The following is a 27,524-nucleotide window of genomic DNA, read 5'->3' on the forward strand; positions in this document are numbered from 1 at the left end:
TGAATTGCCAACTTAGTGGAAAAACCATGTCTCCATGCCAAAGTCTAATAATATATATTAGACCTTTTCTTCTGGTTCAAAAATCAGAACAAAAACCAAAAACACATATGCATTTTTGACTATATCAAAACATGCTTGATATTTTTATAATGACATGATATATAGGTAATTTCCCCTAACTCATATAATTTTACCCAATTCAGAATCTCTGTGAAGTAAACAGTCTAATTATTACATAAAGTTCTCTATCAGTGGGTAAGTGGTATATGTTTAATACAGTCTCTTTCAACTTGTAAAAATATAAAACTCTGTTGGGGCTATATCTGTTATTTTCTTAACTTTATCCATTACAAGTATAACTTGTAAATGTACAAATGTGCTGAGAATATGACAGTGAACTAAGTAGTCAAGATCTCATGTACAAACAGAAGAAAGAGACACAGGACAGAGAGTTACATTTTGAAAAGTTTTATGAATAAAATTAAGGAAGGCAAAGGGGAATAAGCCCAGGCAGTGGTTGTGCTTATAATTTTAAGAAATATTATCAGAAAGGTCTCACTGAACCCTGATACATGAGTGGAGAACTAAAGAAGAAGAATGGGAGATAGCCATGCGGCTGCTGTGGAAAACTTTCCAGACAGAAATGAAAGAAAAGGTAAGGGTCCTGAAGTGAGTGAGTGTCTCATACGTTCAAGTTTCAACAAAGAGGCAATGAATCTAGAGTGCTGTTGGTAAGAGGGGAATGACAAGCTATAGGGAAGGAGGCTAGAACATGTAGAGCTTGGTAGGCTGTGGTGTGAGTTGGGGATTTTACGGAGTGAACCAGGAAGCTCTCAGAAGGTTTTGAATAAAGCAGCCAGGCAATTTACTTTGCTGTAAGTGAATATCCCTGACTCTGATTTGAAAACAGGCTATAGGAGGCAAAGGCTAAAAAGGAAAGATTATTTAAGAGGTTACTGTAATAGTCCGGATAAGAGACATTGGTAGCTTAGTCCAAACAATTAGTAGGACAATTAGTGAGAAGTAATCAGATTCTGGATGGATTTTATGGTAAACAGCTGATAAATTAAATGTAGACTATGAGAAACAGAGAGTACTCGAGGATAATTCTTTGGCTTTTGGTTGTCCCACTAGAAGGATGGAGCTCGATTTACTGTCATACGAGGACTTCAGGGAAACATTTTTAGGGCTGGGGTAGTCATTTCTGCATGTGTGTGCCTGAATAAAGTCTCACTTATGTGGACTTGGGTACATTTCAAAATACAGAGTATTCTTTTAATAAAAATGTACCTGATAATTTATAAAGTCTCATGAAATATCAAAACAACATTCTAAAAATTTGAATGTGCATACAGCATCTGTTTTGAATCAAGTTTCACTGACAATCTATGCATAATACTTTACTAAGATAATGACTGTATTCAATCATTCACTTATTTGATATCTGTCAAGCACCTAATATCTACCAAGCACTGTCAAATGAATTAAGAATCCCATTATAAGCAAAACCAGGTATAGTTCCTCACTTCTTGAAGCTTGCAGCCTAATGAAATATATACCTAGCAGATGAACAAATGCACATTTATGAAGGAGGTGGTGTCACTAAAATGCTTAATAGACTGACTTACAGAGCAGGCTTCCTCTAGAACATGGCTCTTGAGTGGGTATATGAACTATGAGTAGGAGGAGATAATTAAGCTAAACTTGAAACATAAGTATAGTCCAGGTAGAGGAAGAGCATGTACTTAGGTTCTGCAGTGTGAAAGAACATGGTACTTTTTAAGTTCTGGGGTACATGTGCATAATGCACAGGTTTGCTACATAGGAAAACATGTACCATGGTGGTTTGCTGCACCTATCAACCCATCACCTGAGTATGAAGCCCAGCATGCATTAGCTATTTTTCCTCATGCTCTCCCTCCCAATCCTTCCTATCGGGCTGCAGTGTGAGTTGTTTTTCTCCCTGGTTCCATGTGTTCTCATTGGAACATGGTACTTTGGAAACTGTAAGAACTCTAGTGCTGAGAATGAAAGGGAGTGTGAAATGAAGTATGGCTGAAAAGATAAGGTAGGGACAGATAATCCTGAGCCAGCCCAGAAGTAAGTTGAGTAAAGTTAGCTAGAAGAACTCTTCCATGTTTTTGGCATAGCACTGTCATTAATAACATGGGCTTTGGATTTGGACAGACTTGGCTTTGATCATGTATTCAGGCACTTATTAGCAGTGTGAGCTTTGGCAATCATCTCTGAAGTAGTATTATTGCCTTCCCTCTTTAGGTGGGAGCAGAAGTCTTTGGCCTCAATGTGCTAAGCCAGTGCAAAATTCTGTACATCAATAAATGTCCAGATTTATCAAGGTCAGAAAATGGTCATGGGATTATGCTACTAATAAGTATATTTAAAATGACTATTTCCCAGATAATTTATATTTTTTACAGTATATTAAACTTGGGGCTAAATTTTCCTAAAACCATACACAATAATGCAAGAGTCACTTCTGGTTGGAATCCACAAAGAAAATGGGGTTATTTGTAGACATAATGGAAAAAAGCCTATGGGGTGTGTATATGTATGTGTGTGTATGTGTGTGTGTGTGTGTGTGTGTGTGTGTGTGTGTAAAAGTATAGTATCTTTATATAACAAAATATGACACCACTACATATTTGTGCAAAAGAATAACTTTTATTATTTGCAATGAATGCCGTAGTATTATGTCTATGTGCTTCATGAATAAAAAGGACAAAAATATACAAGTATAAGCCACTTTTCAGGCCAAAAATAAAAGCTGATGGTTTTCTAGCAACTCAAATGCAACTTCCTAGTGCAAGAGTGACTTAGACTGAACAGTGACTGTCGCATCTGCTATGTGGCAGGGCAGCTCAGAGTGTGATTGGTGCACTCCCTGCCATTTGATGAACTCCTTTTATTACTGATTTGTATACTGATAAGTAGCTGGTGCTAGAATGTAAATCAGCTACATCACTAAGCACACAGTATGCTTCAGCTTTTTTTTTTTTCATGTCAAGACTTTCAATGAAGGAAGCAATGTGCTATATTCTGGCATAGAGCCCTATCTCATCACACACCACACTTGAGTAGTAAGATCACTTATTGAGCAGTTAATGCAAAATATGATTTTCATGGAGAGAAATTTACTGTGTACACTAAAGTAAATTCTAGAGGGCTTAAATTGTTAAACAGTGAGAGAAAGAGAGACAGAGTGAGAGAGATAACGTAAGACAACTATATAAAAATGTGTTTCCATAATTTTAGAATGAGAAAGTACTTGTAACTGTAAAAACCTAAAGAAGAAATTATAAAAGTATGAAATTTGATGATTTAAAAAATATACAGGATATAAAGATTAAAAACCAAGATTAAATCGCTTATGATTAGGAAAAATCTTTACAACATACTTAATGAAAAGATGAAATTCATATAGAATAAACTAAAAAATTAATCTCTATTAGTTTCCTCATCTGTAAAATGACAAGCATGACAATACTTAGCTCCAGACTTCTTATGCAATTTGATTAGATATGAATACACAGTATTTAGCACAATACCTGCTAATGAAAGAATACACTGTTGTTTTTATTAAAATCCCTTTGGCAAGTCAATACAAAATATGAAATTTTGAAAGTTTAAAAATATTCTGTAATTGTGCGATAAAGAGTTAACAAGTTTGAGTAGTCCAAAACCTACACATTCCAAATAACTATTTGGTCCTTGCCTGACTTCTGGGAAGTAACCTCTAAGTCCTTGGGATATCCCTCCAAAGTATCTTTGACAAGAACATCTTTGTTTATCTTGAGGCCTTCTACCATGATGGTTTTTGCTAACAATGTAATTTATGGTGGGGGACTAGGGCCAGGTTAACTTCTAGAGGGGATAGAGACTGAAGGTTTGCCTTGTGGGACGTCAACCAAGTCTACATGTTCAAACTCCAGTAAGATCCCTGGATATCAAGGTTCAGGTTAGCTTCCCTGGTTGCCACTACTTTGTGATGATTTCACACATTGTTGCTGGAAGAATTAAGCACTGTCTGTACAACTCCATTGGGACACAACAACTGGAAGCTTGAAGCCTGGTGTCTCCTGGACTCTGGCCTATGTGACTTTTTCCCTTGATGATTTTAATCTATATCCTTCCATGGTAATTAACTGTGACCATGAGCAAAACAGCTTTGCTGAGTTTTCTGTTATGCTAGTGAATCAACCCAAGAGTAGTCTTTGGGAATCTTCTCCCAAAACATAAAAATCTAATAACAATTAATCTATTAATAAGTTATGGCCAAAAATGAAAGTAAAATCCCTTACTTTAACATAAAGTAAAGTAACTAAAGTTCATAAAGATCAGATAAAATATAGTGGATACAATAAATATGTACATACATATATGAATTCAATAAACTGTCAAATTCATGAAAAATTTTCTAAGTATTTTCATTCACAAAAATAAAGTTTTAGACTTCACATTAAATTATATTTGACAAATATGTGTTAACTCAGCACTACCAGTAAAAATATTTCTTATCAAAAATTGTGATTACCAGAAAAATAACTCCTACACTTTATTGCTTAAACCACAAAATTGTTCTGAAAGGCAATTTTTAAACATTGGCTTAAATAATTTATTTCCTCTTTCTTACTGTAGATTTTAATTTTCACTTTTCTATGTAATTATATAGTTTTAAGTTGATAATTTGCGAAAGGAAAATGTCAATACATTTTGGCTGACATGGTTTTAGATTCCTTTGCACTAGTAAAAGAAAAAAATGTTTGCTCTTTTTATATACTCAAATCTTCATCCCCAAGAGTCATTTTTTTTAATACATAGTGGAACATATTTTTCCAGCTATATGCCCCGAACTTGTTCTGAGAATTTCTAGATCTGTTTTGAAACATTTTATATGTGATTATTTTACATGTAATTTCCTTGAATTGAAGTTTACATGGAATCCTTTTGTTATTCTAACATTGCGAGTTGCAGAATTATATGATGTCACAGTTCGTTTTTAGTTTCTAGAAGATGGTTTTCAATTACATAATTTAACATGCAAAAAAAAAAAAGAAAAGGAAATTCAAAAAGAAAAAGAAAAAGAAAAATATAGGATTAAAGAGTTTCACTTAAGTAGCTAACTCTTAATCATACCTCTAAATAAAAGGGCTCTGCATGTATGTGTGTGTGTGTCTCTGTAACGTGTGCATGCACAATGGCATGTGCATAGAATCTGTAGATATCATTATTTAACATCCATGAAGACTTTCCCCACTGGAGAGATTATGAGCATATAGACATTTTTTCTTATAACCTTCTTTCTTTATTTCTTCTTACATTGTGCCTTATATCTTATACTTTATGATAATGACATAATTTATATAGATAAATTTCTTCCTATTTGTTTTTTATAAACATGACATTATACTGACTGCTGTTGTCTTTCACTGTCTAGCATAAAGAAAACACCAGCTGTTACTTTTGAGACAAATATTGCTTACTGCTACAAAGAATTTTTAGTAACAGAGTAGTTCAACATATATCACATCCTGGTCCTAGTCCATCAAGTATTACGCATAACTTTGGCACATCTCTATTGATTTTGGGTACAGCTCTATAAAAGTCAAATAAAATAATATTTTCGTACCATCTGAGCTATTCCAATCTGAGCTCCTGGTCATAAACCAACATTTCTACTACATAAAGCTAAAGTGTCTTTTCCTTAAATTACCTCATTTAGTTTTTGATTTAAATAGTTATAGCTCCATGGCCAACAGTTTAGATGTTAATAAATTAACCTGTGTTGTATTTGATTCCCTTAATTAGTATTTTTCCTACATTTTAGAATACAATAAAGATTGAAGAAATTAATTTTGCATATCTGGTTTTAAGCATATCTGTTTAAAAATATACTTTTTAAAAGTAAACTCTACTATTGAGGGTACTTGACAAAATTATTTAAAATCTACAAAAATATACACTGTATATGAAGGTGTTACTGCATAGCTCAAGAGCAAAAATCATAATTATTAATAAATCTGTATTTTATGATAATTATATTTATGATTAATTTATACATAGCTTCTTAAAATTATTATTAAGTTTTTCTTGCCTCTCTACATTATTCTCAGCATTTTTTCCTTTAACTGATGCCTATGATTTTTTCATAGGTTTTAAGACTAAACTTAAAATACCCTTCAGTTGTCAAAATTGTTTTGGAATTAAGGATCTATAGCCTATCATTCCTAGAATGAAATATTAAACAAGATTATTGCACTGCATACTTTCCCTAAAGGATGATGATGTTAAGGTATATTTATCTTTTTTTTTAAGGTAATGAATTAACTCTTCTTATTCTTGGTTATTTGACTAAAGACTGAAAGCCTGTGTGGGAGAATATGAAAGGATATTTGACCTTTGAACAACATGGGTTTGAACTGTGTAGGCCCACTGATAGGCATTCTTTTTTTTTTTTCAACTAAATGAGGATCAAAACTGCAGTGTCTGCAGGTTGCTAACCTTGCATATATAGAGGACAAACATCTCAAATAAGTGGGTTCCACAGGGCCAACTGCTGGACTTGGATATGCATGGATTTGAGTATATGCAGAGACCAATCCCCTGGCAAGTACTGAGGGACAACTGCATATTTATCCATTTACAAATGGTGTCATCAAAAATCAATTACTTGAAAGTTACTAGAAGAGTACATTTTAAATTCTCAACACAAAAAAATGCTAAGTATGTGAGGTAATACTTATGTTAATTTGCTAAATTTTGCCATTCCACAGTGTATACACATTTTGAAACATTTCCATGGGGTAAATTTTCATCAATTAAAAAAAATTAACAATCAATTGCTATTGATATTGTTCTATTTCTTAGGCTGGGTTATGGATACTTAGCTATAGCTATATTTAATTTTTGATAATTCACAGAGCTATCTGATAACAATTTGATCACTTGTGTTTATGTGAATAACTTCTTTTTAAATTAACTACCATCATGTCCTATGTAAATTGTTTTTTCTAAGCTTTTGTTTACCAATCAAATTCCACTGCCAACTAAACTTTACTCAACTGCCTACAGACTCCAGGAATATAATGAAAATGAAGTGAGCTGGGCATACCGTACCAGGGTGTTGCAGCCTCTGATGAACTGAGAAAGATGGGTCTAATTTAAGGGGTACAGATACTACCCAGCTCCTAGGAATGGTTGCCATATGGGACTGTGGGTTGAGTGTTACCAGGTCTGCAAATCTTACTTTTATGTCAAATTTATACTTTTTTTATGTTGGCAACTAATTCAGTTTTTAAACACTGAAGGCCAAACTAAATATGTCTTTAACTAAAGGGCCCTCCATAAAGATCACCTCCCTGAGTAGGGCCTCACTAAATCTGAGTCCAAATAAAACACTTTCATTTGTACTGCTGATATTGCCAGCAATTAGGAAAGCCTGCATTCAAAATTAAGTCTGATTCCCCAACCCATGCATTACTTTTTTTTTGAGATGGAGTCTTGCTCTGTTGCCAGGCTAGAGTGCAGTGGCACAGTTTTGGCTCATTGTCACCTCTGCCTCTGGGTTCAAGTGATTCTCCTGCCTCAGCCTCCTGAGCAGCTGGGACTACAGGCATGCACCACCATGCCCAGCTAATTTTTGTATTTTTTGTAGGGAAGGGGTTTCACCATATTGGTCAGGATGGTCTCCATCTCTTGACCTCACGATCTGCCCACCTCAGCCTCCCAAAGTGCTGGGATTACAAGCATGAGCCATTGCTCCAGGCCACCATTTCTACTTTAATAAACTTCCTAAAAATATCATAGTTTTATGTAATTTGAATCCTAAACTAATCTCATATCAAAAGTATATCCTTGTTCACAGATGAGGTATCTAGGCCCTAAAATAACAGATAACTTAATGTAGAATTATGGAACAGTTTGACCTGAGTTGAATGGCTTGAGTTCAAACCCCTCATGCCAACAATTACCATTTTTATAATTTCAGGAGGGTAAATTAATTTCTCTATATTTCAGTATTTTTCCTGAAAAATGAGCACACTAATAACACATCACAAAATTCCTGTAAGTATATGCAAAGCACTTAGAAACATATCTCACAAATATTAATAGTAAATAGTATGTAAGTGTTGCTATTAATTATTGCTATTAGTTTCAGTGAAAAGAAAATTAGAATAATAATTACCTCCTTGGGTTTGTATTAAGTGAACTAATCTATGTAAAATGTTTATAACTGTACCTGAGACATAGTTAATATTCAATACATGTTAATTATATGTCTAATTTCATTCTCTTTCAAGTATATTACATCTAAATCATATGGGTTAATTCCTTTACTTGTGCCTGGTAATAATGAATATAGGTACTACCATAAGCTGAAATTACTTTCATTTCTACTGAGTGAATGTTTGAAAGTTTATAGCTTTGTAGTCTTATGATTATAGAAACATTTGTATCAATTAAAAATGTGTAGTGAGATCAATCACGCACTATGTAATGACTGTCTTGATGGAGATTTTAATAATGTAATAAGATTTTTCTCAAAGAAGCAGGAATAGTTGCAACATTCAAAAGACATTCATTAAATGTAGTCGGTCTTCACCCCTTCTTGTTTCCCTAGTTTTTCAAAAACTTGAAGCCCAAAGAAAAAATCAAAAGATATCCATGTAATTCAATAACTTGAATTACAAAGTTATATGCTAACATATTTAACATAGTCATGATTTTTACTTACTTGTGACCCATTTCATGAGCAATCGTAAAAGCAAGATTCAGGCCATTGTCTTCAGCAATAATACATTTTCTCTTTTCACTACACATTCCACTCAAGTAAGCTATACCTAAAAAACACAAACATTAATTATTGTATGTCTGAATGAATATGCAAATGTTTATACTAGTTATTAGCAGCAGGAATGAAAGTGACATTGTCTCAACTAAAATGTCAATATTAATCTGTGAAATCTAGACCTAATACATGAAATTTTAGGGGCAAGTGTATATGTATAAGCCAGGCAAAAAACTGCTCATATCCTTTTCAATTTCATATTTTAGGTAAAATTATTTACCAATTATCAAATTCCCAAATGGAATAATATAAGAATATATGTTATAAATACCAATTTCATCATCATGTAAGACAAATGAAGTTACAGCTTAGAAAATGTAAATAGAATAGCAATGATTATTTTAAATATAGTCAATTATTGTGAAGAACATAGTTTCAAAAAGACAATGCAAAATAAACTACATATAAGGCAGTCTTGAACTTAAATTTATATTTTGGATAAATATAATTGTTAAATTCTATTCATGAAACACTATTTTAACTAATATGGCATAGACCTATATCATATGTGAAATATTAAAAAGATTTAGTTTTAAAATTTCTTTGCTTAATGGTATGTTGCATAGTATATGATACTGAAATATTACTTAATGTAAAATTTTTAGCAAGACAATTTGATCTTTTGAAATTATCAGCAAAAATGATAACATTTAAACTCCTTGATATTCTTTAGTCAAATATTTATGTCCCATTTTACAAATTAAGACATATACTTGAATAACGATCATTTCAGAAAATGAATTGTAACCTACCATGTGCAAGTTTTAATATTATTTTTAAATAACAAAAATTATTATTATATAAATTATTTTTTGATACATTATATGTTGTCTATTTTCCACATCCTTATAAAATAAATTTTGAACTCCTTTCATAGATGAAGATACTCAGGCCTAGGAAGTTCTGATTTACCAAAGACCGCATAATTACTAAACATGATGGAATGTGGATTTAATTTCACCTTTGAATCCATCTGCTGGAGGTTTATTTTGTTTCTGAAAAAAATTTAATGCAGAGCTTATGCTAATTAAAGATGGTCAGTTGACTGCCTGAGACGTTTTTCTCTCTCCAGACACAAAATATAATGGTAAGAAATAATGTAAATAAATTATATTAATACAATTTTAAAAGAATAAATCATCATGTCCATGTTTGGGAAAGTTAGAAGATTCATGGAAGAATAAGAACAGATCTAGTGAAAGCTACAGCCTAAGTGACAAGAGGAAGATTTTTGATGAGAAGAGAATTTCTGCAGGGGGTGGAACTCCAGAAAGGCTCAAGACTGAGGCACACATGGTCTAGGGAGAAGCATTGTAGGTGGATTGAAAATGGAGATTAGCTGAAAGTATATCTGACGTTCTCAACAACTCATTTAAACCTTCAAGCACAATGTCAAGGCCTGGTATCCACAAGCCTATCAGGAAAGTAGAGATGTAATAATCTTTAAGCAAAAGGTAGTATAAACATATTATTTTTAGAAATATAACTACATGAAGAAACAGCAAAAAGATGAAATACACATATGGATGTAGCTTTTATATCTTTACAAGTTAAAATAGATTTTATAGAAATTTATCATCTACTAATAGAGGAAATGATTTCTTAATGAATGGGTAGGTAGATGGATAAATGGATGGATGAAAAGACAGATGATAAGACCAGTTACTTCATTTGACTTACTAAGATAACTGAAATTACTTCAAGGTTAAATCAAGACAAAGTAGGACAGAAAGATAAAGATAGGGACAGAGAGGGACTGGGAAGGGAGAAGAGGAGGGGAGAAGGAGAAAATCATATTCCTTTATCTTTTATGTTTCTATTAAGCAACAAATGAAATAAAAACTTTTTAAAATTTGATTTAAACATAAAAGATAAGAAAAAGGGAGGATAAAAAATCTACTCTAAATAGAGTATTGAAAGTTATAGCATTTGGAAATAAAATAATAAGAGATTAAATGTTCCCCCCAATACTAAATTAAATTCACTATAATTAGCATGCTGCTATCATTGATCAGTACAAATTTTCCCTTAAGATTCCCATATATTTTGCCACTTTTTTCACCACAACTAAAAGAGTCCCACCACCCTGTTCAGATTTAAACTCAGCTAATATGCGTTATCATGTCATACACCTGTTTGTCACATGGACTAGGACATATAAAATTCAATCACTTTAATGATTTTTACATGTCTTCTCCAGTATTCATTCTAATGTCATACTTTCCCCACATAAAAATGGTACTGCCGCTGGTTTGTAATTTTTATTTTTTCTAATGTCTTACTATATTTGCATTGACTAGGATTTTCAACATACTATTGAAATATATGGGCAACACTAAGCTCCTTATTTTTCCTTCTGAGTTTAATAGAAATATTTACAGTTTCACAGTTGCATATGATATTTGCTGTAGGTAGTCACAGAATATTTTATTAACTTAAGGAAAATACTTTCTGATATTGTATGTCTGAGTGAAAAAGAAGAAAACATGATTTGGTATATGGGTCAAAGGTGAATGGAAGTTGAATAGTAATTTTTGGAAAAGAATAAAAAGATTGGAATAGTCACTTAGGGAAATATGAAAGAGCCAAATAAGTACTACAGGAGTGCTTAATGTAAATGAGTCAGAAAATGTGTTGCTTCAGCTGAGTTTGGAATAGCCCTAACATAGTACTCAGCTGAGTGATATTCAACCTGGTGACTGAAACAAGAGTAAATTTAGATTCAACTTAGGTTGTGGTTTTGTAGATCAGGTGTAAAGACCACAAGGTATAAAAGTTGTCAGTAAAGTTGAAAGTGAAAGAAGGCATAACACTTACATGGATCTATGGGGGGTGAGTAAAGAAGTAAGGTTAGAGGGAGCCTGATAATTTGGAGAAAAGAATACAGTAGTAAAGAGAAAAGAATCATCAATGATGAAAAGAGCAGACATTTCATGAAAAAGTACTGGAGACAGCAATCAGGGGGTGAGCATTAGGGATTTAAGATTTCAGAGAGAAAGTTCTAAGACATGACTAGGTATTATCACAAGAGTAAAGACAGGTGCAGGTAGAGGTCATCTAGATTGAGATCAATAATTAATAGTGTTGGGTGAACTAATAATATAAACATGAAATTGCACATGATCAGAAAGAACTTGAGACAGTGGAAGGTGACCAACATCCATAAGAAATGTGGGTGAGAATCAAGATCAATCACAGCTTTAAGTTGCTAAAGCTCAAAAACTTCAAGATCAGAGAGATTTGGGTTTAGAAACAGCAGTGGGGGGGGGGGGGGCAAGAGGAATGTGACAAGTATACAACTTTTGTTTCTTTCTTGTTCCAGCCCTATGATACAGGGGAAGAGAAAGAGGGAACGATGGCTTCTCTTGGAACTCTAGATGATAGAAACCCATAATCACCAGGTTATAGGAAACCAATGACTATCATGTGGTCATGCAAAAAAATACGGTGATACAGGCAATACTTTATAATATAATGACATGTTTATGCAATAAAAGGTAGAGGTATACAAAATAATACAAAATATTCAAAAATGACTAGTGCATATTTACACAGAGGTATGATTACAGCTGTATCAAAAACATCATGCCATCACATATTCATATGAACAAAAAGATACAGTTTTATCATGAGAAAAGTAAAGTCTCATAAATATGATAATCATGTCTACGAAATTTGAATGGTAATTAGTAGAACTTCTTATAGACTAGGGTGTAGTCTGTAAGACCAAAAATGGCCCAAAAGAACCCTTAAAATGACCATCTACTCCTATTCTTATTTTACCAAAGTGTAAAGTCAGAATCTTCATTTGAGAGTCCGATGAATTTAAATTCCATTGTTCTTAGGTTTGGAACACTACGGAATTTTTCTTTGATTTGAAAGTTATGGAGAATGATTGTAACCACACTAATTTAAATGACTTACATTATTCTGTTTAAAAGCCTAGCTTTTCAGTTCCTTTCAAGAACCCACATGTTTGTTATTATAATAAGAGATGGGGGTAAGGAGCAAAGGATTTAACACAGATGTTATTTAAAGATAGATGTAACACAGATCCTTTTCAAAGCAATATTTTTTTGAGACAGAGTCCTGCTCTGTTGCTCAGTCTGGAGTGCAATGACGTGATCTCGGCTCACTGCAACCTCTGCCTCCCCGGTTCAAGTGATTCTCCTGCCTTAGTTTCCCAAGTAGTTGGGATTACAGACACCCGCCACCATGCCTGGCTAATTTTTTTTGTATTTTTAGTAGAGACAGGATTTCGCCATGTTGGCCAAGCTGGTTTTGAACCCCTGACCTCAAGTGATCCACCCGCCTAAGCCTCCCAAAGTGCTGGGATTACAGGCGTGTGCCACGGCTGGCTCAAAGCACTGTTTTAATACAAAAAAAATTCTGGAAATACAAAGCAAACAAAAACAACCTTCTAATTTCTCACCTAAAAATGAGTCAAGTCATGTACAAGAAGTCAACTGAACCTCTCATCAGAAGACAAAACACATGCTGTGACACACCTCGTCAGAGACTCCTAAAACTCTATGGGATACATTTTCCAGTAATGGAACTAATGGAGAAATCAGAGTTTTTATGTGATCAGATGGATCCATTCAACAAAACTAAGTCTTTGGGCTCCAGAAGTGGTGTTTTTAAGCAATAGCTAGGCTACCTGAGTTCAAAATCCAGGCATTCTTGGTACAAATTCCTGGCACAGCTCTAGGTAAATTACTGATCCTATGACTGTACTCTATGATTCTTAATATTATTTGAGGCCTAATGAAACAAAAAATGTAATACGTGACAAGCAGTAAAAGTGCAATGATGAGGCATATGACTTTAAGGGTATGATTTTGGCTGGGCATGGTGGCTCATGTCTGTAATCCTAGCACTTTGGGAGGCCGAGGCAGGTGAATCCCCAGAGATCAGGAGTTTGAGCCCTGGCCAACATGGTGAAATCCCATCTCTACTAAAAATACAAAAATTAACTGGGTATAGTGGTGTGCACCTGTAGTTCCAGCTACTCAGGAGGCTGAGGCAGAATTGCTTACATCTGGGAGGTGAAGGTTGTAGTGAGCTGAGATTGCACCAGGGCACTCCAGCCTGGGTGACAGAGCAAGACTGTCTCAAAAAAAAAAAAAAAGTGTGATTTTAAAATGCTCATTTTAAAATCTGTTCATTAACACATAAAGATGTACATAAGATATTACAGGAGAATAAAAAAAAGGGAAATAAGATAGAGAAAAATCTAAGCAGGAAAAGCTTTGAGAGAGGGTAACAACTTAGTGATATCCCTGAGTAGGCAAGGGCTAGCCAGGGACAGGCAATGGGAGTTGGGGGAGTTCCTGAACGAAGGACTACACAGGGGAAAGGGCAAGCAGATGCTTACGAGAGTTAACGTCACTCACAGAGGTGGTGGCTTAGGGTTTTTTTGTTTTGTTTTGTTTTGTTTTGTTTTTGGTTTAAATTTTTTTTTATTATACTTTTAAGTTCTGGGGTACATGTCCAGATCATGCAGGATTGTTACATAGGTATACACATGCCATGGTGGTTTGCTTCATCCATCCCCCCGTCAGCTACATTAGGTGTTTCTCCTAATGTTATCCCTCCCCAATCCTCCCACCCTCTCCTATCTTTTCCCTAGCCCTTCACCCCCTAACAGGCCCCGGTGTGTGATGTTCCCCTCCCTGTGTCCATGTGTTCTCATTGTTCAACACTCAGTTATGACTGAGAACATGTGGTGTTTGGTTTTCTGTTCTTGTGTCAGTTTGCTGCTGGTTTAATTTTTCAGCATAATTCCCTAAGAAACAATTCTCAGAATTGGAATGAGGGGGCAAAACAGTCATGGACAGTTCTGGGCCACTGCTCTGCAAGTGACAGTTCTTATCTAAATTAGCATCTGCAGTAGGTGTGTATACAAGTTCTCCTAACATAACCAATATTGAGTAGCATCGTGTCTTTAAATGATTGTTAATTTAATAGTTGTACACTTATACCACATTGTTATTTCAATAAGCATATTTTTGTTTTTCTGTTGTGACTTGTATTTGAAATACTTATCCAGTTACTAAAATTTATCTTCCGTAAATCAACTCCTCCTTAATATTTAAAACTACACTAAGTATTTTTCCCTCAACTTTGGTCACTCTCATCTAACAATGGTACCTCTATATACCCAGTTTCTCGGGACAAAAGCTTGGATTCATCCTTGACTCCTCTCCCACACTTTATACCCATTGCATCAGCAAGTATCTGGCTTTTTGTTCAGTTGAATATGCAGTATGATTCAATCAAAAACCCATGCTACAAAGGGGCCTCAATGAGTTTTTTGGTTGCTACATATAACTGTTATACCTCTTGATTATAGGGGTGATTACTTCAGTGTATAAATTTCTCAAAAATTATTGAGGTGTACACTTAAAATGGATAAATTTTCTATATGTAGCTTATGCTTCAATAAAGCTGGCTTAAACTTTTTCTCCTGCAAGAAGATTTTGCAATCGATTTATAGTACTTTGCTTTCTGTGCTTTAAGAGAAATCCAGTTTTCAATTTTTTTTATTGCATTTTAGGTTTTGGGGTACATGTGAAGAACATGCAAGATTGTTGCATAGGTACACACATGGCAGTGTGGCTTAGGGTTTTTAAGTATGCCAGCCATGTAGCACATCTCTGCATTAACACTGTATTCAGGATTTCCTCAGTCATAGGTATGTTAAAGGAAGTGCAAAGATGAAATGGTCTGAAACAAAGACTAACATATAATGTGATCCAATGCAATCAAAGTGCAGTTGTGAAGAACAAACATTCATTTTATTACTAATTAGAAAAAAAATTGGAATGATGTAAGAATAGTACCCAGATAATATGAAACCCATTTACATGATTAAATTCAAATAGGTCTTTGAATGTGTTTTTGAATCTAAGTTGTCTCACTAGTTGGCTAATAATCTGCCTGTTTCATTAAAATACAAGAAGGTGATGTAGGAATGTAAAAGTACCCTTATGGAAGTTATAAGTTTGGTATCAGTGTAGCTAATTTCTATTTTAAAAGACAGATTTTTTAAAAAGGCTTCCAGATTTTCTTAAATGTTTAAGTAATTTGAAACACTTATGCAGTTTTTGTAAATACTAAGAGAAAATTGATCTAGAAAGAGAAAGGAGTACAATAAAAGCTATAATAAACATCTGATTACATAATACATAATATTGTATAGATCTTAAAATGTTGTTTATGCATGCTAGCATCGTGATAGACTGAATCCCCTTTTGCTAAAACTCATAGAGATGACAAATTATAGGTAATATATATATTTTTGAATGTATAGCTTAGGATGAAAAAGAAAAGGTAATTCCCAAGTGCAAAACTAAAGTTTAAAAAATTCAAATCTGGAGAGATAAAATCATGAGTTGATGCTGCCACTGCCTGAGTATCAGATAGGATATATAACTTCTTAAATAAATGTGTGGTTTCAAAATGTCTGTGGATACAGGCACTGGTGAGTAGGGAACAGAGATTCATGTATAAACCAAAAAGCCTGAAAATGCTGTTGTTAATTACTATCAAGCATTTGAAAATAACCTTAGAAATCTGTCAGCGCAGGAAAAAACAAGAAAGCTTGGCTTAAAAAAAAATCGGAGTATGTTAGAAATAGAAACCCAAAGCTACCTTGAGCACAGGGGCATCAGTATGAAGCTTAAGAAATACTGAACCATATATGTAACATAAAAGTTGATCCCATTATGTGGATATCTTTGCCTGTCCTGTGATAACCAATGAAATATGACCATGATGAGATACTTTTATCACTTCAGCAAGCATGAAATTCTGAGAGGGGAAACACGTTTCACTGAATATGAGCTCACAAATCATAATTACAAGCCAAGTAAAGAAATGGTTTCCTGTGAAGAAAGAGACTACCAATATAAAAACTAGAGAAAAATAATGGTGAAATAAATACTTATTTAACTTAAAGAGAGCAAGTTTGAAGTTCACATTCACTGTGCCACCACAACCCAAATATATCTTTTTGTCAATCAGAGAAAGAAACTACTTCATCATGATACTTCATATACAATTATTTGTGTAATAAACAGTTTTTTGAGAAAACTTTCACTGATATGTGATAAAAGTTGTTCAAATACATACACAAATGCATAATGTACACAATTGTAGTATACTTGTATACATATCTATTATATGTTTGGATAACATATGTAATTATAATGTATAAATAAGTACACAAATATATAAATGAAAATTTAAATGTTATCTATTATAATAAGCATTAATCTGGAAAAGACCCTCAGTGAAGGAACTAGTAAAAAAAAGTGCTACAGAAAAAATGAAGCTGAACATAGAAACAAGGGGTGAATACAAGAAAACTGGCATGAAAATCTTCATAGACATTCTCAGTGAAATAACAGTGACAGGAATAATAATGTCTGAGTTTTGAGGTGTGTGAGATTTATGCAATGAAGGAACTAATGGAGGAACAGTGAATTCAATACTATAAAATTAGTATTGACAGTTAATATTTCACTTTTCTTGTTTTGTCCCTAATCTGTCCATTCTCCATCAACCATCTTTTTTTAACCTGGAATGAATCTTTTATTTTTTTATTATAGTGAAATATACATAACAAAAAGTTTACCAGTGTAACCATTTTTAAGTGTACATTCAGTGGCGTTGTGTACATTCACAGTGTTGTGCAACCACCACCACTATCCATTTTCAGAAATACTTTGTCATCCCAAACAGAAACCCTGTACCCTTTAAGCAATAACAACCCATTCTTTGTTCCACTTCCCCGGTCCTTACTAGCCTCTATGGACTTTCTATCTCTCAGAATTTGCCAGTTCTAGATACCTCATATAAATGGAATTATATGATAAAAATAATTATATAAAATTAGTTCCTTCATTATGCAATGAAGGAACTAATGAAGGAACAGTGAATTCAATACTATAAAATTAGATAACACATGAACTAATCTAAAGAACTCTACTATTGTTCAGACTCAGAAGAGAAATGATAACCAATTTTAGACTATGTTAATATGACAATATTTACTTTTCAAAATGAGTAACTACTGAAATAAAGAACTATAATTAATAACTAGCAAAATAATAGAAGGCAAAAGAAATTAGAAAAATGTAATCATTGCAATAGAAGTAAAACAGAAAACAACTAGAGAGAAATTATCTGGTAAAATGAAAGCAGAAATAAAGTAAAATATGTTAGTAGTCAAATTTGATTAAAATGAACTTACTTTAAAAACTTATTGGATTGGGTTTAATAAAATTCCTATACATCTAGCCATAAAGGACACATGTAAAGCTTAATAATAAAAGCATTAATACAACAAAAAAGAATCACCAAGCCAAATAACTCCCAAAGAGTTGGTTCACAATATTAATATTTTATAAAATACCCTGAAGTAAAAATATTATGCATAAAGGGAATAATTATATAATTATAAGAAGTATTTGATAATATTTAATATATTTGTATATCATAAATTCATCTCAAACTAATAATAAAATTAAAATAGATAATTCTAAACTAGTATCAATAATTGATCTTTCAATGATTGATAGATTCAATTTGATAAAAATGAAGAAACAGAGAATCTAAATATTCCATCTGAAAAGTTTTATATAATTTTTTCTCTGTCTTACACACACATACACACGCACACACACTCTAACAATTAGAAGATACATATTATGTTCAAACATAAACTCTTTCTAAAGTTGCCAATGCCACCAAACACTACATACACAAAGAACAATGTCACAGAGGTAATATTCTCTAACTGCACTGCAATAAAATTAGAAATCAACACAAAGATAGTTACTCTTCCAATTCCTCCCTCTCTTCTTCCTCCTAATAAGTGGATATTTTGAAATAGAATTTGAAATAACTTATGGATAAAAGAAGAGAAACTACAGTAGAAATAATAAATATTTTAGAAATGTATCCATTCATTACAAAACAAAGCCAGTGGTACACAGTGTAGAGTAGTTCACAGTGGTCCAATATTCCTGTTGGGAACAGCTAGGAAGTCTGGATAAAACAGAAAATAGTATTTGTAAAGGCATCAGTGCACCATAGAAACAAAAAAGAATAGAAGTTTTTAAATCCTAAAAATAGGGGAAACTCTCAAAGGTGAGCTAAATCACTAATGCCACTTTTTCCCTGGTGATTGCTGATTTTCAGCAAGAACCAGAGAATGAGAAACTGGACTTAATCCAGAAGAGGACAACTGCAGAAGAAAAAAGAAAAACAAATGGGGTGGGAGGGGCCAACCAGCACTGGATTTACTTTGGTGGTCGCATAAGCTGAAGTAACAAAACCGGAGACTTGAGAAGCCATAGAGTATTCTCCTTCAAGAAAATTGCCATATTCTAAAACTGGCATGGAATGGTATTTTAAATAGCAAAATCCCAAACCTCTGAACAGCCAAACAGAATCTCCACGTGGACTTGTGACACAATACAGTCCCAAATTAGGATCATTAGTTCCCATACTGTTTAGACCAAGAAAGACTAAATAATTTATCCTATATAATAATATCATCTGGAACCTCCATTGCGGCAGAGATTTTTAAACATTAATCATTGATTCAAAAAAATACCAGGCTTGCATGATGAGCAGGTCAATTTGACCACATGTCAGCAATAAACTGTCACCAAGGAGTGACCAAATACTGCAGTTAGCAGATAGGATTTTAAAATAATTGGGATTAATATGTTAAGGAACACTGAGGAAAAGTTAGACAAAACTGATAAAAGATGCAGAAACTCTCAGAGAATTGGGATTTATAAAAAAAAATCAAACAGACATTTTTGACTTGAAAAATCACAGTATTTAAGATTGTTATCTCAGTAGATTATGATCTCAATAGACGATTTAACTGCAGATTAAACAGAGGAGGAAAGAGAACTAGTTTGCTGGATAGATTAGTTAATTTAAAATACCCAAATTCCAGCAATAGAGAAGAAAATTATTAGAAAGTGTTTTTAAAAGGAACATGATATACATGTGAGACACAATTATAAGTGTTGTATTCTTCTAATTTTGAGGAAACAAACAACAAAATAGAACATTTATCTGAGGATTAATGATTAAATATATTTCAAAACTTGTAAGGCAATAACACAGAATAAATAAAGCTCATAAGGTCCAAATTCAAAACACAGATAATATCCCATGCTGAAGAGAATGTGGTGCATTAGGAGCCATCATTCATTGCTGTTGGAAAGCAAAATGGTACAGCCACTTTGAAAGACAGTTTGGCAATTTCTTACAAAATTAAACATACTCTTACCATATGATCCAGCAATTACACTAGTTAGTATTTACCCAAAGCAGCTGAAAATTTACGTTCACACAAAATCCTGCATATGGATGTATATAACAGCTTTATTTGTAGTGGCCAAAACTTGGAAAAGGTGAATGGATTCATAAGCTGGTATCTCCATCCAACAGAACGTCATTCAATGCTAAAATGAAATGAGCTATCAAGCCCTGGAAAGAGATGGAAGAATCTTAAATACACGTTGCAGTACTAAGTGATAGAAGCTAGTCTGTAAGCCTACCTATTGTATGGTTTCAACTATCTAACATTGAGGAAAAGGCAAAATTATGGCAAAAGTAAAAAGATCAGTGGATGCCATGGATTAAGAAGGGAGGAATGAATAGGTGGAACACAGAAGATTTTTTAGGGCAGAGAAGGTACTGTATATGATATTATAATAGTGGATACCGTTATGCATTTGTACAAACCCACAGAATTTTAAATACCAAGAGTGAATTCTAATAAACACTTTGGGTGATAGTAATATGTGCATGTAAAGCCATCAATTTTAAAAAATAATGTACCACTCTAGTGGTGAATATTGATAACAGGGGAGGCTATGCATATGTGGGGATTGGGGGTATAAGGGAAACCTCTGTACCTTACACTCAGTTTTTGCTGTGAATCTAAAACTGCTCTAAAAATAGTCCATAAAAAATTTAAAAGCTTGGGAAATAACAAGAAGAATATAACAAAACAAACAGAACAAAACACAACTCAAAACTGCTGAAAATAAAAAGAAAAGGAGAGAATCTTAAAAGTGCCTAAGGAAAAAAAGGGAAACTTTACTTCAAAGTAACAACAATGAACCTGACAGGTGTCTGCAATCAGCACAATACAAACTGGATATAATGAAATGGCATTTTTAAAGTTTGGTAGGAAAAAAGAAGCTGCCAGTCTCTAATTCTATACTATGTGAAACAACTTTTTGAAAAATAAAGGTACCATAAGAATGTTTTCATATATACAAAAAATTGTTTCTCAGACAGAAAAAAATATTATTGCAAATTGAAACATGGATATGCAAGAAGACATGAAGAACACCAGGAAGAGTAGCTATATAAGTACTATAAACAAATATTGAATACATAAAACATTAAAGTTAATATCTGCCAAAATTGAATATACATGCAACAATGTATAGTAGGGAGATAGTACAAGTGTTCAAAAGTTATAAAAATAAGTATAATTGACATTAGAAAATATTTTAATATAGTCATTACAAAATAGAACATATTTAAAATGTGTAGTCTAAAGTGAAAACTGTCCTTAGGGAAGTTCATAGCATACATTAGAAAGAAAAAGACTGAAGGGTGGCTTGCAAGAAGAATGAAAAGAAACGCCTCCTGTCTGCAGCTCCCAGTGAGATCAATGCAGAAGGCCGGTGATTTTGCATTTCCAACTGAGGTACGTGGCTCATCTCACTGGGACTAGTTAGACAGTGGGTACAGCCCATGGAGGGTAAGCAGAAGCAGGGTGGGGTGTCACCTCTTCTGGGAAGCACAAAGGGTTGGAGAATTCCCTCCCCTAGCCAAGGGAAGCCACGAGGGACTGTGCCATGAGGAACAGTGCATTCTGGCCAAGATACTATGCTTTTCCCATGGTCTTGCAACCCACAGACTAGGAGATTCCCTTGGGTACCTACACCACCAGGGCCCAGGGTTTCAAGCACAAAATTGGGTGGCCCTTTGGGCAGACACCAAGCTAGCTGCAGTGTTTTTTTTTTTTTTTTTTTTTTTTTTTTTTATATCCCAGTGGTGCCGAGAACACCAGTGAGGCAGAATCATTTACTCCATGGAAAGGGGGCTGAAGCTAGGGAGCCAAGTGGTCTAGCTCAGTGGATTGCAACCCCATGGAGCCCAGTAAGCTAAGATCTACTAGCTTGAATTCTCGCTGCCAGCACAGCAGTCTGAAGTTGACCTATAAACAAAGCCGCTGGGAAGTTTGAACTGGGTGGAGCCCAATGCAGCATGGCAAAGCTGCTGTAGCCAGACTACACTTCTAGAGTCCTCCTCTCTGAGCAGGGCATCTCTGAAAGAAAGGCAGCAGCCCCAGTCAGGGGCTTACAGATAAAATTTCCATCTCCCTGGGACAGAGCACCTGGGGGAAGGGGTGGCTGTGGGTACAGCTTCAGCAGACTCAAATGTTCATGCCTGCCAGCTCTGAAGAGAGCAACAGATCTCCCAGCACAGTGCTCAAGCTCTGCTAAGGGACAGACTGCCTCCTCAAGTGTATCTCTGACTCCCATGCCTCCTGTCTGGGAGACACCTCCCAGCAGGGGTCGACAGACACATCACACTGGAGAGCTCTAGCTGGCATCTGGCAGGTGCCCCTCTGGGATGAAGCTTCCAAAAGAGGGAACAGGCAGCAATCTTTGCTGTTCTGCAGCCTCTGCTGGTGATATGCAGGCAAACAGGGTCTGGAGTGGACCTCCAGCAAACCCCAGCAGACCTGCAGCAGAGGGGCCTGACTTTTAGAAGGAAAACTAACAAACACAAAGGAAGAACATCAATATCAACAAAAAGGACATCCAGTCAGAGACCCCATCTGAAGGTCACCAACATCAAAGACCAAAGGTAGATAAATCCACGAAGATGGGGAGAAACTAGTGCAAAAGTGCTGCAAATTCCAAAAACCAGAATGCCTCTTCTCCTCCAAAGGATCACAACTCCTCCCCAGCAAGGGAACAAGACTAGTTAGAGAACAAGTTTGATGAATGGACAGAAGTAGGCTTCAGAAGGTAGGTAATAACCAACTCCTCTGAGCTAAAAGAGCATGTTCTAACTCAATGCAAGGAAGCTAAGAATCTTCAAAAAATGGTTAGAGGAATTGCTAACTAGAATAACTATTTTGGAGAAGAACATAAATGACCTCATGGAGTTGAAAAACACAGCATGAGAACTTCATGAAGCATACACAAGTATCAATAGCTGAATTGATCAAGCCAAGAAAGGGTATCAGAAATTGAAGATCAACTTAATTAAATAAGGCATGAAGACAAGATAAGAGAAAAAACAATGAAAAGGAAGGAACAAAGCCTCCAAGAAATATGGAACCATGTGAAAAGACAAAACCTATGTTTGAGTGGTGTCCCTGAAAATGATGGGGAGAATGGAACCAAGCTGGAAAACACTCTTCAGGATATTTTCAAGGAGAACTTCCCAAACCTAGCAAGACAGGCCAAAATTCAAACTCAGGAAATACAGAGAACACCACAAAGATACTCCTCAAGAGGAGCAACTGCAAGACACAAAATCATCAGATTCACCAAGGTTGAAATGAAGGAAAAAATGTTAAGGGCAGCTAGAGAGAAAGATCGAGTTACCCACAAAGGGAAGCTCATTAGACTGAGTGTATCTCTCTGTAGAAACCCTACAGTTAGAGTGGCAATCATTAAAAAGTCAGGAAACAACAGATGCTGGAGAGGATGTGGAGAAATAGGAATGCTTTTACACTGTTGGTGGGAGTGTAAATTAGTTCAACCATTGTGGAAGACTGCATGGCGATGCCTCAAGGATCTAAAACCAGAAATACCATTTCCAGCAGTCCCAATACTGGGTATATACCCAAAGGATTATAAATCATTCTACTATAAAGACATATGCATACATATGTTTATTGCAGCACTGTTCACAGTAGCAAAGATTTGGAACCAACCCAAATGCCCATCAATGATAGACTGGATAAAGAAAATGTGGTACATATACACCACAGAATACTATGCAGCCATAAAAAAGGATGAGTTCATGTTCTTTGCAAGGACATGGATGAAGCTGGAAACCATCATTCTCAGCAAACTAACATAAGAACAGAAAACCAAACACTGCATGTTCTCACTCATAAGTGGGAGTTGAACAGTGAGAACACATGGACACAGGGAGGGCAACATCACACACAGGGGCCTATCAAGGAGTTGGGGGTTAGGGGAAGGATAGCATTAGGAGAAATATCTAATGTAGATGATGGATTGATAGGTGCGGCAAACCACCATTGCACATGTATACCTATGTAACAAACCTGCACATTCTGCACTTGTACCCCAGAACTTAAAGTATAATTTAAAAAAGAAAAAGATTGAAAATCAATAGTTAAATTCCTTCAGAGGGCTAAAGAAAAAAAGCCTATTAAGGCTTAAAAATATAAAAGGAAATAAAAGGAAAATCAATAAACTATAAAATAAAAGTATAAGAAAACTGGCAAAAAAGATGAATAATTCCCTGGTAAAGCCATTAAGGATAAAAGAAAGATAAATACAAGTTATCAGCATCAAAACAAATAAGGAAACATCTCTACAATTCTTAACAATACCAAGACAATATAACAAACATATGTAAATAAATTTTACAATTTATCAAAGAAGTCAAAAGAAAAAATACAAAATCTGAAATTTCCTGTGATTGTGTATTCATTCTATTCCAGCTACCTTGGCTTTCTTTTGGTCATTTCTCAAATGTGACAAATATCCTTCCACCTTAGGACCGGCTGACTGGCTTTTACTCTGCCTGAAACATTCTTTCCTTAGATGTATCCTCCAGATAATCATCAAACCTTCATGCATATATCACTTGTCATTTTCTTCAGTGAGATATTTCTGGATCACTCTATTTAAAATTATAAATTTCCTTCTCCCCTGGAACTCTTAGATTATCCCTTATCTATATGGGCTCTTTTTTTTTATATCAGTTTTATCTTTTAATATACCAACTAATTATTTAATATGTATATTCACTATCTTCATCAGATTTTAAGCACCACAATGACAGGAAATAATATGTTAATTCCCAATGCATAAAACAGTTTCTGAAATTCTTAGTGGGAACTTGAAAAATATTTAGATGAATAAATTATGAGTCCAGATATGTTTTGTACGGTGTAGCTGTAACAAATTTGAAAATGCATTAATATGCATCCCTCTGGTATTTCTATGTAGCAGATGTCTTTCTAGTCCTTCAAAGGCTTCTCTCTGATGGCAGATGAGGAGGAATTAGGATTAGCGAATACTTTTGTAACTCTATTTCATGTCAATATAGGATGGCTCAAGTAGAAAAGCAGTGAAAATACTGAGTAATTAGGCGGAGAGAAGGGCTGAGTTATTCTTGAGCTCACATTGACTCTGACTGCCACAGAGGTCAGAGTGCTGGGCAGTTTAACACAGGGAACCTATGGATGATGGCCTGAAGCTCTGCAGTGTCTTCAGCAGTACAAGCTAATAGAGTAAGCTTCAGGGGAAAGATAAAAAATGTGCTATATGCATGTTCTCACTCATAAGTGGGAGCTGAACAATGAGAACACATGGACACAGGGAGGGGAACATCACATTTTGGGGCCTGTCGGGAGGTAAGGGGCTAGGGGAGGGATAGCATTAGGAGAAATACCTAATGTAGATGACAGGGTGATGGATGCAGCAAACCACCATGGCACGTGTGTAACTATGTAACAAACTTGTATGTTCTGCACCTGTACCCCAGCACTTAAAGTATAATTTTGAAACAAAAGTGTGGTGTAGATGAATTGAATAGGTAGATGAGCCAAGATGTTTGAGCTGCACTTACCAACTGCATGGTTGGCCACCAAATCCAACAGTGTGCTCTGGTTGCCCTGAAGTAAGGGAATTTACTGCAAGGATGCAAAGACCAAAAAGGTTTCAGAGAGTAGTGAAAGAACCTGTGATTGCTGACCTACACACAGTTCCCCTCCCAGCTACTTGGAGAGCACCACATGAGAGGTTAGGAGGGGCTATTTAGAAAAAATCGTTATTTAACTAAAAAAAAAAAAAAAAAAAAAAAAAAAGAAAGAAAGAAAAAAGAAAAGAATAAGGCCATTTAAACTGGAGGGAAAATAGCATAAATTGACAAGTATAAATTTTGATTTTCTTGGAATTAAGTGAGAAACTTAGATGAAAGATTTAACACACTGTCAAAGCTAAATGCTATATTTTCTTTGCCTAATTTAGTATAATTTTTTGCCTTCCTCCATGTACAGAAACAAAATTAAGTACAGATGGAAATACATATATTTTTAAAATCATGTGTGCGTGTGTGATATATTTTAATGGGCTCCTAAAGGAAAATAAAAGTGAATCACTGATTCTATTTTGTTATCCTGAGGAGTGACAGAGATATTCAAGGTCAGTGGCCTATGTACACACATGGGCCACTTCTAAATCTTTGGCAAGCTTTAATACTTTTATATAAAATATTAATATGGTACAGGAGGAAGGAGATGAACGATGATTCAAGTAAATGTTTAGGAAAAAAGTGAAAGAAACAAAGTTCACAGGGACAGTGGTATGTAGGAGCAGAAGTAGTAATTTCTAAATTCTGTTCTGTGAAATGGGCAAGATATAATGGTAAAGAGCACATTCCAAAACAGGGTTTGTTTCTGCTGCTGTTGTTTTATACTTCCTTAAGCTTTTTTACAAATGACTCCCCTGAGACCCACCCACCCCCCGCCTCCCCACAGTAAAATGATGAGATAGATTGCTTTTACATGGAAGGAAGAATGTTAAAAAAAAAAAAAAAAATTATGTCCGCAGTTAGTTTTGTGTTCCTGCTTCCAGATTTATTCTACTTCACATTCACATCATATCCCTGTTCAGAAAATATAAGGGCAGATTATCAGATGGTTTTAGAAGATAAACTCTCAAATCCGTAGAGAGTTTGAGTTAAGCCAAACTCTGATATACATTATTATAGTTTTGATAGATCATAATAAAATACACCATCTGAAATGTTCAGTTTAGATTTCAGTGCACCTCTGAAAATATAATGCTGTGGCACATTCAAAAAGTCACACAGTAGATGACACAACTAACTCTTGTAAATCTGTAATGGGAACACTACTGCACAGTCTACACAGAAACAGCTGAAAATTTGTATTCTAATTGTTATGCTAATTAGAAGAAAGATAAAAGTCAGAGTTCTTAGGTTTTCTATATGACTTTGCTCACAAGCTAAAGAAGTTATTTAGGTTTAATGATTTCATCTGCCTTAGAGATTAACAAACTGTCACAACTCTAAAAAATAGGTAAGATGAATCACGGTTAAAAGATTTTCATGAAGTAAGTTTAAGGATACAGCTGGAAAAATTTAAAAGTGTTCTGATTGCACATAAATCAGGAATTCTGGCTAACACATTTTTATAATGTTATAACATAATCATATCCTGAAGGCATTAAATAGGGACAATTAAAGCTATAAATATCATGCTACTAAAAAGCTGTATAAATTGCTTTTTTAGTGTACTATAAAAGCATTGAGAGCATTCGTTTATAACTGCAAATGAACTCAAACTTCCCAACAGTTTGAC

General features: G+C 34.5%; 1 protein-coding gene across 1 annotated transcript in view; it reads right to left on the minus strand.

Moving 5' to 3' along the window:
* The window catches only part of ADAMTS19 (ADAM metallopeptidase with thrombospondin type 1 motif 19), a 269,818-nt gene that overhangs the window by 138,124 nt on the left and 104,170 nt on the right, over window positions 1-27,524 (minus strand). Inside the window, exon 8 of the mRNA XM_039468879.2 lies at window positions 8,753-8,858. Within this exon, the coding sequence (XP_039324813.1) occupies window positions 8,753-8,858 (106 nt within the window). The remainder of the gene's footprint in view (window positions 1-8,752; window positions 8,859-27,524) is intronic.

This window comes from Saimiri boliviensis, chromosome 1 (assembly GCF_048565385.1).
Source record: "Saimiri boliviensis isolate mSaiBol1 chromosome 1, mSaiBol1.pri, whole genome shotgun sequence".
NCBI classification, from domain to species: domain Eukaryota; kingdom Metazoa; phylum Chordata; class Mammalia; order Primates; family Cebidae; genus Saimiri; species Saimiri boliviensis.